Source organism: Myotis nattereri (assembly GCF_964212035.1).
Source record: "Myotis nattereri genome assembly, chromosome: 2".
Lineage (NCBI taxonomy): Eukaryota > Metazoa > Chordata > Mammalia > Chiroptera > Vespertilionidae > Myotis > Myotis nattereri.
Genome location: NC_138076.1, coordinates 126,054,651 through 126,067,437, shown reverse-complemented (window position 1 = coordinate 126,067,437; position 12,787 = coordinate 126,054,651). Strand labels below are relative to the sequence as shown.

Genomic DNA, 12,787 nt, shown 5'->3' with positions numbered 1-12,787 from the left:
CAGCAAGGTGGGAATTGAAGGATCATACCTCAACATAATAAAAGCCATATATGACAGGCCCACAGCCAACATTATACTCAATGGACAAAAACTAACACCATTTCCCCTAAGAACACGAACAAGACAGGGATGCCCACTCTCACCACTCCTGTTCAACATAGTACTGGAAGTATTAGCCATTGCAATTAGACAAGAAGAAGAAATAAAAGGCATCCAAATTGGAAAAGAAGAAGTAAAACTGTCCTTATTTGCAGATGACATGATATTATACTTAAAAACCCTAAAGACTCCATCAATAAACTATTAGACTTAATAAAAGAATTCGGCAATGTAGCAGGATACAAAATTAACACCAAGAAATCTATGTAATTTCTATACACCAATAGTGAATGTGCAGAAAGAGAGACTAAAAAAGCAATCCCATTTACCATCGCACCAAAAAAATTAAGCTACCTAGGAATAAACTTAACTAAAGAGGTAAAAGACCTCTACTCAGAAAAGTACAGGACGTTGAAAAAGGAGAGAGAGGAAGACATAAAGAGATGGAAGAACATACCATGTTCTTGGATTGGTAGCACCAACATCATTAAAATGTCCATACTGCCCAAAGCAATCTATAAATTCAACACACTTCCCATTAAAATACCAATGGCATATTTCACAGACCTAGAACGAACTCTCCAAAAATTCATCTGGAATAAAAAACGACCCCGAATAGCTGCAGCGATCCTGAGAAAGAACAAAGTAGGTGGGATCTCAATACCAGATATCAAGCTGTATTACAAAGCCACTATTCTCAAAACTGCCTGGTACTGGCACAAGAACAGACATATAGATCAATGGAATAGAATAGAGAGCCCAGATATCAGCCCCAATCAATACGCTCAATTAATATTTGACAAAGGAGGCAAGAACATACAATGGAGTCAAGATAGTCTCTTCAATAAATGGTGTTGGGAAAACTGGACAGATACATGCAAGAAAATGAAACTAGACCACCAACTTACACAAAAATAAACTCAAAATGGATAAAGGACTTAAATATATGATGGGAAACCATAAAAATACTAGAAGAATCCAAAGGCAACAAAATCTCAGACATATGCCGAAGCAATTTCTTCACTGATACAGCTCCTAGGGCATTGGAAACTAAAGAGAAAATAAACAAATGGGACTACATCAAAATAAAAAGTTTCTGCACAGCAAAAGAAACCATCAACAAAACAACAAGAAAGCCCACTACATGGGAGAACATATTGCCAATGCTATCACTGATAAGGGTTTAACCTCCAACATTTATATGGAACTCATACAACTCAACAAAAGGAAGATAAACAATCCAATCAAAAAATAGGCAAAGGACCTAAATAGACACCTTTTAAAAGAGGACATTCAGAAAGCCAAGAGACATATGAAAACATGCTCAAAGTCGCTAATCATCCGAGAGATGCAAATCAAAACAACAATGAGGTACCATCTCACACCTGTCAGAATGGCTATCATCAACAATTCAACAAACGACAAGTGCTGGAGAGGATGTGGAGAAAAAGGAACACTTGTACACTGCTGGTGGGAATGCAGACTGGTGCAGCCACTATGGAAGACAGTATGGAGTTTCCTCAAAAAACTAAAAATGGAACTCTCATTTGACCCTGTGATCCCACTTCTAGGAATATATCCCAAGAAACCAGAAACACCAGTCAGAAAGGATATATGCACCCCTATGTTCATAGCAGCACAATTCACCATAGCTAAGATCTGGAAACAGCCTAAGTGCCCATCTGTAGATGAATGGATTAGAAAACTGTGGTACATCTACATGATGGAATACTAAGCTGCTATAAAAAAGAAGGAAATCTTACCATTTGCAACAGCATGGATGGAACGGGAGAGCATTATGCTAAGTGAAATAAGCCAGTCAATGAAGGAAAAATACCACATGATCTCACTCATTTCTGAATAATAAAGACCATTATAAACTTATGAACAAAAATAGATACAGAGGCAGAGCTGCCTCGAACAGACTGTCAAACTACAGCAGGAAGGCCGGGGAGGGTGGGAGGGCAGGAGGGGGGGTGGGTAAGAGATCAACCAAAGGACTTGTATGCATGCATATAAGCATAACCAATGGACATAAGACACTGGGGGGTAGGGAGGCCAGGGGATTGTCAAGGGCGGGGGGGGGGGGAAAGGAGACATATGTAATACTCTTTGTAATACTTTACGCAATAAAAAGAAAAAAAGAAAAAAGAAAACCCTAAAGATTACACACACACACACACACACACACACACACACAAAACCCTGTTAGAACTAATAAATACAGTAAAGTTGCAGAACACAAAATTAATATACAAAAATCTGTTGTTTTTCTTTATATTAATAACAAACTATCAGAAAAGAAATCAGGAAAACAATCCCATTTATAGTTGCATCAAAAAGAATAAAATAGAGACAATCAAGATGGCGGCATAGGTAAACACCTAAAGTTACTGCTGTGCACAACCACATTAAAACTACAACTAAAAGACAAAACGAATATCATCCAGAACCATGGGAAGGCTGGCTGAGTGGAAATTCTACAACTAGAAAGAAAGAGAAAAGCGCATTGAGTCCGGTAGGAGGTGCAGAGGTGTGGAAGTGTGGAGGAGGTATGGAGGCACGCACAAAAGGGGCTGGCAGCTGGGTACGCTGTTGTCTTTTTCAATCGGGAGGGAGATACAAGCTCCCGACTGCTCTGAACTCCAGTACCAGGTGAGAATTTGGGGACCCAGACTCATACGGGGAGAAACTGGATTGTCTGGCATCAGGCCAGAATATGAGGGCAGATTCTCGCAGAGGTGCTTGCAGCGGTTATTGTTCCTGCACGGGGCCAGTGGACACAGACCCTGGGACCTCTCCGAGCAGAGCAGACTGGCAGCCATTGCTGTTTGCTCTGCCCTGGTGAGTCCCTGAGACCCTGTCCCACCCAATTTACAACCCCATCCAAGCTGTGAGCAGAGGCTTTTTGCATATGAATGGCCTGGCCTTTCTCCACCTAAAAACCTGGGCGACTCAGTGATTGCCAAAGCCCCAGTGAAACAAGTTCTGCTCCATAAGGGTGTCTCCAGCACAGAAGTTCTCCCATTGTAGACACAACTGGTCCTCACAGCCAATTGGCCTGGAGGTCAATTCTCCCCAGTGATACCAACAGCAATCAAGGCTTAACTACAACAAGACTGTGCACACAGCCCACAAAGGGGTGCACCAAGAGTGTCCAACTCAGGTAATTAGGGAGGCTGAGCCACTGGGCCCTATAGGACACCTAGCACACAAAGCCACTCTATCAACACAGGGAAGCAGCCAAAATGCGGAGACAAAGAACAGGTCACAAACAAAAGAAATGGAAGAAAGCAAACTACTGGATACAGAGTTCAAAACCACGGTTATATGGTTACTCAAGAATCTTCTAGAAACCTCTGAAAAATATAGTGAGACCCTCAAGGATATGAAAAAGGACCAATTAGAAATTAAGCATACACTGACTGAAATAAAGAATAATATACAGAGATCCAACAGCAGACTAGAGTATCGCAAGAATCAAGTCAACGATTTGAAATACGGAGAAGCAAAAAACACCCAAATGGAAAAGCAAAAGGAAAAAAGAATACAAAAATATGGAGATAGTGCAAGGAGCCTCTGGGACAACTTCAAGCGTACCAACATCGAAATTATAGGGGTGCCAGAAGAAGAGAGAGAGCAAGATATTGAAAACCTATTTGAAGAAATAATGACAGAAAACTTCCCCTACCTGGTAAAAGAAATAGACTTACAAGTCCAGGAAGCGCAGAGAACCCCAAACAAGAGGAATCCAAAGAGGACCACACCAGGACACATCATAATTAAAATGCCAAGGGCAAAAGACAAAGAGAGAATCTTAAAAGCAGCAAGAGAAAAACAGTTAGTTACCTACAAAAGAGTACCCATAGGACTGTCAGTTGATTTCTCAACAGAAACTATGCAGGCCAGAAGGCAGTGGCAAGAAATATTCAAAGTGATGAATAGCAAAAACCTACAACCAAGATTACTTTACCCAGCAAAGCTATCATTTAGAATTGAAGGTCAGATAAAGAGCTTCACAGGTAAGAAAAAGCTAAAGGAGTTCATCACCACCAAACCAGTATTATATGAAATGCTGAAGGGTATTCTTTAAGAAGAGGAAGAAGAAGAAAAAGGTAAAGATAAAAATTATGAACAACAAAGTGACAACAACTACATATCTATCAACAAGTGAATCTAAAAATCAAGTGAATAAAAAATCTGACAAACAGAATAAACTGGTGAATAGAATAGAATCGGGGGCATAGAAAGGGAGTGGACTGACAATTTTCAGGGGGAAGGGGGTGTGGGAAGAGACTGGACAAAAATCGTACACCTATGGACGAGGACAGCGTGTGTGGGGGGGTAAGGACAGAAGGTGGGGTGGGCACCGGGTGGAGAGAGCTATGCGGGGGGGAGAGGAACAACTGTAATAATCTGAACAATAAAGATTTATTTTAAAAAATAATAAATAAATAAAAGATTTTTTTAAAAAGAATAAAATACCTAGGAACAATGCTCATTTAACCAAGGAAGCGAAAGATCTCTACACTGAAAACTAAAAGACACCGAAGCAAGAAACTGAAGAAGAGGCAAGTAAATGATGTTCTGTGCTTGTAGATTGAAATAATGTCTTTATTTTTTTAAAAAATATGTTTTTATTGGGTTCAGAGAGAGGAAGGGAGAGGGAGAGATAGAAACATCAATGAGAGAGAAACATCCATTGGCTGCCTCCTGCATGCCCCGCACTGAGGATTGAGCCTACAATCCAGGCATGTGCCCGAACCATGAATCAAACCCACGACCTAGTGCATGAGAGGACACTCAACCAACTGAGCCACACAGGCAATACTTTTTAAATGCCCATAGTGCCCAAAACAATATACAGATCCAATGCAATCCCTATCAAAATTCCAATGGAATTTTTCACAGAACTAACACAAATAACTCTAACATTTGTATGAAACAAAACGTCCCAAATCACCAAAGCAATCTTGAGGAAGAAGAACAAAGCAGAAGTATCATGTTCCTGATTTCAAACTATACTCAAATCTTTAGTAATCAAAACAGTATGGTGTTGGCCTAGAAACAGGCACTTGGATCAATGGGACAGAATAGAGCCCAGAATTAAACCAATGTATATACATTCAATTAATTTATGACAAAGAAGGCAAGCATATTCAATAGGGAAAGGAAACTCTTCAATAAATTGTGTTGGCAAAACTAAACAGCTACATACAAAAGAATGAAACTAGACCACATGTGAAAAACCAGTGGTCCTACACACGAATCTGTGCGCAAATAAGCTCGCTGCCCCGCCCTCCTGCTGATCGGTTGCGTAATGGTCATTTGCATATAACCTCTTTATTATATAGGATTAACTCAAAATGGATTAAAGATGTGAATGTTAAGTGCCCAGCCAGTATGGCTTACTGGTTGAACGCCGATCTATGAACCAGGTGGTCATGGTTCAATTCCTGGTCAGGGCATATGCCCAGGTTGCTTAAATCCCAGTGTGAGGCATGCAGGAAGTAGCCAATTGATGATTCTCTCTCATCACTTATGTTTCTATGTCTCTTTCCTTTCCTCTCTTAATTCAATAATTTATTTTATATACACTTTTTTTTAAAGAACTCATACAACTCAATAACAAAATAAATCTGACTTAAAAATGAGCAGAGGAGTCCTGGCCAGTGTTTCTCAGTGGTTACAGCATTGGCCAATGCATAGAAGGATTGCAAGTTCAATTCTCAGTCAAGGATTGCAGGTTTGATACCTGGCCCCGGTCAGGGCATGTGAAGCAACCAATTGATGATGTGCCTCTCTCACATTGATGTTTTTTTTTTCCCCTCTCTCTCTCTGTTCTCCCCTTCCACTCTCTCTAAAAAAATAAAACAAACAAAGAGCAGAGAATTTGAAGAGATATTTTTCCAAAGACGACATACAGATGGACAACAGGCACATGAAAAGATGTTTAACATCACTAATCATCAGGAAAATGCAAATCAAATCCACAATGAAATACCACTTCATGGAGGGATTGAGCAAAAAGAAAAAAGAGAAAGAACTCTTGGACATAGACAACAGTGTGATTGCCAGGGAAAGGAGTAGGGGGAGACAGAGGAGAGTATGGGAGATAACTGGTGATGGACAGAGACTTGAGATGGTGAACACACAAGTGTATAGATGATGTGCTGTAGAATTGTGCACCTGAAATCTGAGAGCAGTATAATTCTGTTAATCAGTGTCATCCCAATAAATTTAATTTAAAAAAAAAAGAGGTAATCACCTCATACCTGTCAGAATGGCTATTATTGAAAAGACAAGAAATAACAAGTGTTTTTGCCAAATTGTGGAGAAAGGATAACCCTTATGCACTATTGATAGGAATGTAAATTAGTGCTGCCATTCTGGAAAACAGTATGGAGGTTTTTCAAAAAATGTTTAAAAAAGAACTACCAATATGATTCAGCAATTCCTCTGTTGGTTATCTATCCAAAGAAAATGAAAACACTAATCAGAAAAGATATATGCACCCCTATGTTCATGGTATTATTTACAATAACCAAAATATAGAAAGAACCTAAATGTTCATCGATGGATGGATGGATGGATGGATGGATGGATGGATGGGTAGATGGATGAAGAAAATGGGGTATATATTACCATGGAATACTACTCAGCCATAAAGAATGAAAGCTTTCCATTTGCAACATGGATGGACCTTGAGGGTATTGAGTAAAATAAGTCAGACAAAGACAAGTACCATATGATTTCACTTATATGTAGACTCTAAAACACAAAACAAAGCAAAACCCAGATGCATCAGGAACAGAATGGGGGTTGCCAGAGGGGGCTAGGGGTGGGGTTATGAAATAAGTGAAGGAGATCAAAAGGCATACACTTCCAATCTATAATAATAAAATCATAATATGATAATTTAACTGGACATCCTTCCGGACGAAGCCACAGTGGCGGGGCCAAGGCAGAGGCAGCCGCCACGGCAGCGGGGGCTGAGCCCCTTGCACAAATTTCGTGCATCGGGCCTCTAGTTATAAAATAAATAAGTCATGGGGATGTAAGGTACAGCATGGGGAAACAGTCAATAATATTGTACTAACTTTGCATAGTGACAGATGGTAACTGTCTTACTGCAGTGATCATATTGCAGTGCATACAAATGTTGAAACACTATGCTGTACATTATGAAACTAATATACTATTTTAAGTCAATTATACTTCAATAAAAAAAGCTGTTCACTAATTCAGAAGCTGACATGGTGTTCACAGTATTTAAGTGACCAATATAACCCCTTCCTCCTGAGACCAGTGTACATTGGTACCTATTTTGACTGCCCACCTGGATGCAAGCAGTTGACTTCATTATGGCTTCCATGTAGTTGTGCTTACACGCCAATACACTGGAGTACTGTTTTTAATTACGTACTAGAGGCCTGGTACATGAAATTCATGCACTGTGTGTGTGTGTGGGGGGGGGGGGGCCCTCAGCCCAGTTTGCACCCTTTCACAGTCGGGGACCCCTCACGGGATGTCCGCCTGCTGGCTTAGCCCGAGGAGATCGGGCCTAAACTGGCAGTTGGACATCCCTCTCACAGTCTGGGGCTCTCGCAGTCTGGGACTCCTTGCTCCTTACCGCCTGCCTGCAGCAGAGGTGGCAGCGGCTCCCACCACCGCCACTGTGCTCGCCGGCCATGAGCCCAGTTTCTGGCTGAGCAGTGCTCTTCCTGTGGGAGCGCACTGATCACCAGGGGGCAGTTCCTGCATTGAGCGTCTGCCCCCTGGTGGTCAGTGCATGTCACAGTGACCAGTAGTTCTGCCGTTTGGTCGATTTGCATATTAGGGTTTTATTATATAGGATTCTATTTTGATTTCATGTTAGGTAGATTATAGTAGCTATGACTTTCATGTCAGGATAATAAAGAATGCATTACAAAATATAAGCAGGGGTACTGGGTGTGACAAGAAAGAAAAACTATCTTGGTTTTAGGGAAAGCAAGTAGATAGCACCATGAGTTATAAGTTGATGCGGAAACAGCATGAATATGCAGATACTGTGAGATGCTGTGCGTTACAGAATTATTATTTATTTTCAAGTCAAATCCACTCATGTGTGTGCCTACTAGCTGGCTTATGGCAAACAGGAGTATTAGGGGCAATAACAAGAGATAAATTTAACTGAAGAAAAAAAGTGAAGCTGAAGTTGGGCACCTTTCCCTAGAACACCGATTCTCACATATTACTGTGCATGAGAATAAAAATAAAATTCCTAGGCCCTTTCTCTAGAGATTCTGATTCAGTAGGTCTGTGGTGGGGCTCGCCCACCTGACTTAATAACAGGAACTGCTCTACTCTGACACAGCATGTCTGTACATCAGGGCTTTTTACACCATGTGCATACAAATCTCCCAGGGACCTATCTAAAATGCACTCTGCCTGGCCAGGTGGTTCAGTTGGTTGGAACATCGTCCCATGCAGGTTTGATTCCCAGTCAGGACATATACCTAGGTTGCTGGTTTGATCTCTGGTTGGGGCACATACAGAAGGCAACCAATTGATGTTTCTCTCTCTCCCTGCCTCTCTCTCTCAAATCATTAAAAACAAAAACCAAACAACAACAACAAAAAAACCCCTGTATCTTCTGGTGAGGATTAAAATAAAATAAAACGCAGACCCTAATTCAACAGGTCTGAAGTAGGTAGGGCCCGGTTTTCAGTATTTCTAACAAGCTCCCAGGTGATGCTGATGTTGCTGGTCCACAAACCACACTTAATAGTACATTTTTGTCCATTTTGGGACAAGATTCTATAACATGTAGAGAATGGAAGGTAGAAAACTCACCTTCAGCGTGGCTCAGTGGTTGAACGTGGACCTATGAATCAGAAGGTGATGGTTCGATTCCCGGTCAGTGCACCTGCCCAGATTGTTATATATAAAGCACTTTCAACATCCACATTCCTCACTCGAAGAATGAGACGGGTGTTAGTGTAACTGAACAGGATTTTTTTCACTGACATTCCCACCTACATATCAAGGGGCTGAACTGTGGTGGAAAGCAGTGCCTAACCTTGGGTTACCTAGCTGTGGCTCACCTAAGGTGATGTGATGGCTTCCCCTCGAATTATGAGAGTTTTTAATTATACTGTACTGAGGAATTTGCTGACTAAACCAACTGATCATCTGGGTCTTGGCTGTAATATCAATTTACACAAAAGTCCTAATTCCTGTGCATTAGTCATCACTGCGAAGAGACTGTGGCACCTCCTTCGCGTGGAGAGAACCTTTCTATTTCCATGTATCTAAAACCATCTAGCTGTCCTAATAGCAGGGGGGACAGACTTCAGGTAGTTTAGGCCTGAGCAGAGGACTATGGAATTACTGCATGCAGTTTGAAAATCTGTCCACAATGTTTTATATGTATGTACTATTTTAAAAATATATATAGTTATCATTAAAATTTTAAAAATAAATTCTGATTAGTTATGGAACATTATATATTTTCTCAATTAATGGATAGTAAGAGATAATCACCTATCACTTGTGGTTGTCGTAATATTTTGACATTAAAAGGGAGTCCTTGTTATAGAAGTAGCTTGACACAGTGAAATTCCAATCCTTCAGCATTACAGAAGATAAATGATACAAGTCATTATTAAATATATATTTTTAAACAAAAATTATGTTTAAGCTCTAAATGGCTAAATTTCTCATTTCATAAATCAAGAAAGAAAAAACTGTTGCAGAATATAATCTCAGATGTTTTAATAGAGAGCTCTTATTCACTGTTTACAGGATTCTCTGATGAAAGTGGACTAGTCACTAGCCAGATGACCCAAATGACACCAAAAACCCAGGGCGGCTCAGAGGCCACTAAAAGTTGACAGTCTTGGCTGGCTTCACCTCATCCATTTCAGAAGACAGCCAGCGGTACGTGCGATGACGCCGCAGCACCTCGATGGCCTTCAGTTCCAGGGGTGTGGCCTGAATACCAAGGTCTTCCAAGCCAGGCAAGTGAGGCAATGTCATGTCGGTGATGTGAACCTTTGAACAAACAAAGAACCACAGAGAACACTGAACGCTGTCCGAGAACGCCACATGCTATCCAGCAGTCACTCAACCCTCCAGCTGAGACCCATTACTGATACTTCACTGTTTTCAAAGGATATGTGGCAGTGCTTGGTTCCAGCACTCTCTAAAAGTTGACCACAGGCAAAGGGTTTAAGGAAAAAAGGGCAAGTTCACCAAATAGCAGCTCAAAGGTCCCTAGCACTACCCATGGGCATAGAACATGGGCTCTAGGAGAGTCATTCTAGAGATTTAAACAGAAATAAATCTAAAGTGAGAGGCATAGGTCGTCAAATTTGTCAGGGGTGGCTTTATAGGTTTTAAGTAAAACATAGGATTTAAAGCCTGTGTGTCCATGCTCTGAGCACAGACTTTCTGCCTCAGTTTTAACTGTTGAATTACAGAAATAACTAGCATTTGTCCTTGCTCATTAAGAGATAACCCATTAACCTTTGTGCTCCAGCTATACTTAACCTGGTTGACTAATGCTCAGATCTAAAATCCAAACCGATCTTGTTTGTAGAGGAGAATGAAATATAAGACTTAAAAAGATTCTTCATTCTCCCAACTGACAAAGTCTGCAATTCTTTTACCAGTGCTGTAAAGCAACCTCCAAAAATCTAAAACCCATTCAGCCTACTGTACTAACACTTTTTCACTTACAAATGTGAGAGGTACATTAGTGCAAGAAACAATGAAGTATTCTGACAATTAGTACTCTTGCCCAATCTTTCATGAATATGCAGGACACCTTGAAATGGTCTTAGCTTTCCACCCTATCAGATGGGAAGATAACGCTGTCCATTCACATCTGTTCCCCAAGGACTATTTTTTCATCCTCTCTACATTCCAGCTTTCGGGTAACATTCAGAGGACAATCTGGCTGTTTCTTATTGATAAAAGGTCAACAGGTGTTCAAAGGTAGAGTGCCGGGAGCTGGTCCATGCTTGCTGTTTCAAGGGACCTGGCATATATGGCATACTGTTCTTAATATGTTTGCTCACCTTCTTGGCACTATGTGTTTTAACCAAGGTCTCTGAGAAAGGTTGTTTCCCCAGGTAGGGATTTTCCCCTGAAGTTAGGGAGGGAATAAAACCTCTTAACTAAGTGCCAGGTGGGTAATTAATCACTTTAACTACGAACAATCATGCTTAAGCTACATAATCTTTACTCCCTGGAATGGAGATAAGAAACGCCCTAACCTTTGAAATAGAGATTGATAGGATTGGAATCAACTGGTATAAATACAGATGTAAGAAGACAGAAGGAGGAGAGACAGAAATTGGCACAGAACCTACACAGAACGTTCTCTAGAGACAGAAGAACTTCGCTGGAGAGAACGTGGCAAAAGATCCTGGACAGAAACTGGCCTCAGAACCTAGAGACAGAACCTAGCGAGAGAACATGGCAAAAGATCCTGGACTGAACCTGACTACAGAAATTGGCAAGAGAACCTGACTAGAACCTGGTGACTGAACCTGGCTGGAGAACCTGGACAGAACCTGGCTGGAGAACCTAGCAAGGGAACATGGCTACAGAACCTGGTTGGAGAACCTGGAGAACCTAGCAAGAGAACATGGTCACAGAACCTGGCTGGAGACCCTAAGCAGAACCCCTCTGGAGATCCAGACCAGAACTTGGCTGGAGATCCTGGCTGGAGATCCTGGCTAGGCTGCTGATCAAGAAGCCTTATCCTTTGGGAACCCCTGGACCTGCTGGGGTTGGGCCCCGGCAGCAGAGGTGGTATATTATTTTTATTTTATTTTGTGTCCTCCCTAGAAACTTTTATAGACAGTGGGTGACTGATCAATGAGTCAGACTAGAATGGGAGATGGCAGGCTGGGAAGAGCCAGAGCTTTGGAGTCCAATACTGCAGAGGGACCAGAGAGGCAACAGGAGACTGCTCAAGGCAATAAGAAAGAAGACGCTAGCCACCTGGATTAAAGTGGGCAGAGGAGAGACAATTATTTCCTTTACCTTTCTATAAGTTGAAAAATTTAAATACTATTATAATATTTTCATAACAAGCTGAATAAAAAGGTAGAAAGGAGAGAAGTTGTAAGATCTGGCGCATATTTGAGGGTTGCCAGAATCATACCTGCTGATGGTCTAGAGCTGTGCTCTTTGATACGATAGCCACTAACCAAATTTAAGTTTAAATTAACTAAAATTAAATAAAATTCAAAGCCTATTTCTAGAGTCACACAAGCCACATGTCAAGTGTTCAATAGTGACATGTTGCTAGCGGTTACATCTTAGACACTGTAGATGAGTGGTTCTCAACCTTCTGGCCCTTTAAATACAGTTCCTCATGTTGTGACCCAATCATAAAATTATTTTTGTTGCTACTTCATAACTGTAATGTTGCTACTGTTATGAATTGTAATGTAAATATCTGATATGCAGGATGATCTTAGGCGACCCCTGTGATAGGGTCGTTCGACCGCCAAAGGGGTCTCGACCCACAGGTTGAGAACCGCTGCTGTAGATCATAAAATATTCCCAGCCAGCACTGCAGAAGTTCTATGGGAGAGCACTGATTTAGATCTAGACTGGATGGGAAAGGAAGAAATTCTACATCTTTAACTTGACAAACAGAGCTAATAGTGATTCTGTTAATTGTGAT

The 12,787-nt window shown here is 41.1% G+C and overlaps 1 protein-coding gene across 3 annotated transcripts in view; it reads right to left on the bottom strand.

Annotated features, from left to right (window-relative positions):
- Positions 1–9,831: 9,831 nt before the first annotated feature.
- Positions 9,832–12,787, bottom strand: part of NDUFA9 (NADH:ubiquinone oxidoreductase subunit A9) — a 42,014-nt gene continuing 39,058 nt past the window's right edge. For all 3 annotated transcript variants that reach the window (XM_081083722.1, XM_081083723.1, XM_081083724.1), the window contains one exon: positions 9,832–10,137. In XM_081083722.1, coding sequence (XP_080939848.1) covers positions 9,967–10,137 — 171 coding nt within the window. In that variant the 3' untranslated portion in view covers positions 9,832–9,966. The remainder of the gene's footprint in view (positions 10,138–12,787) is intronic.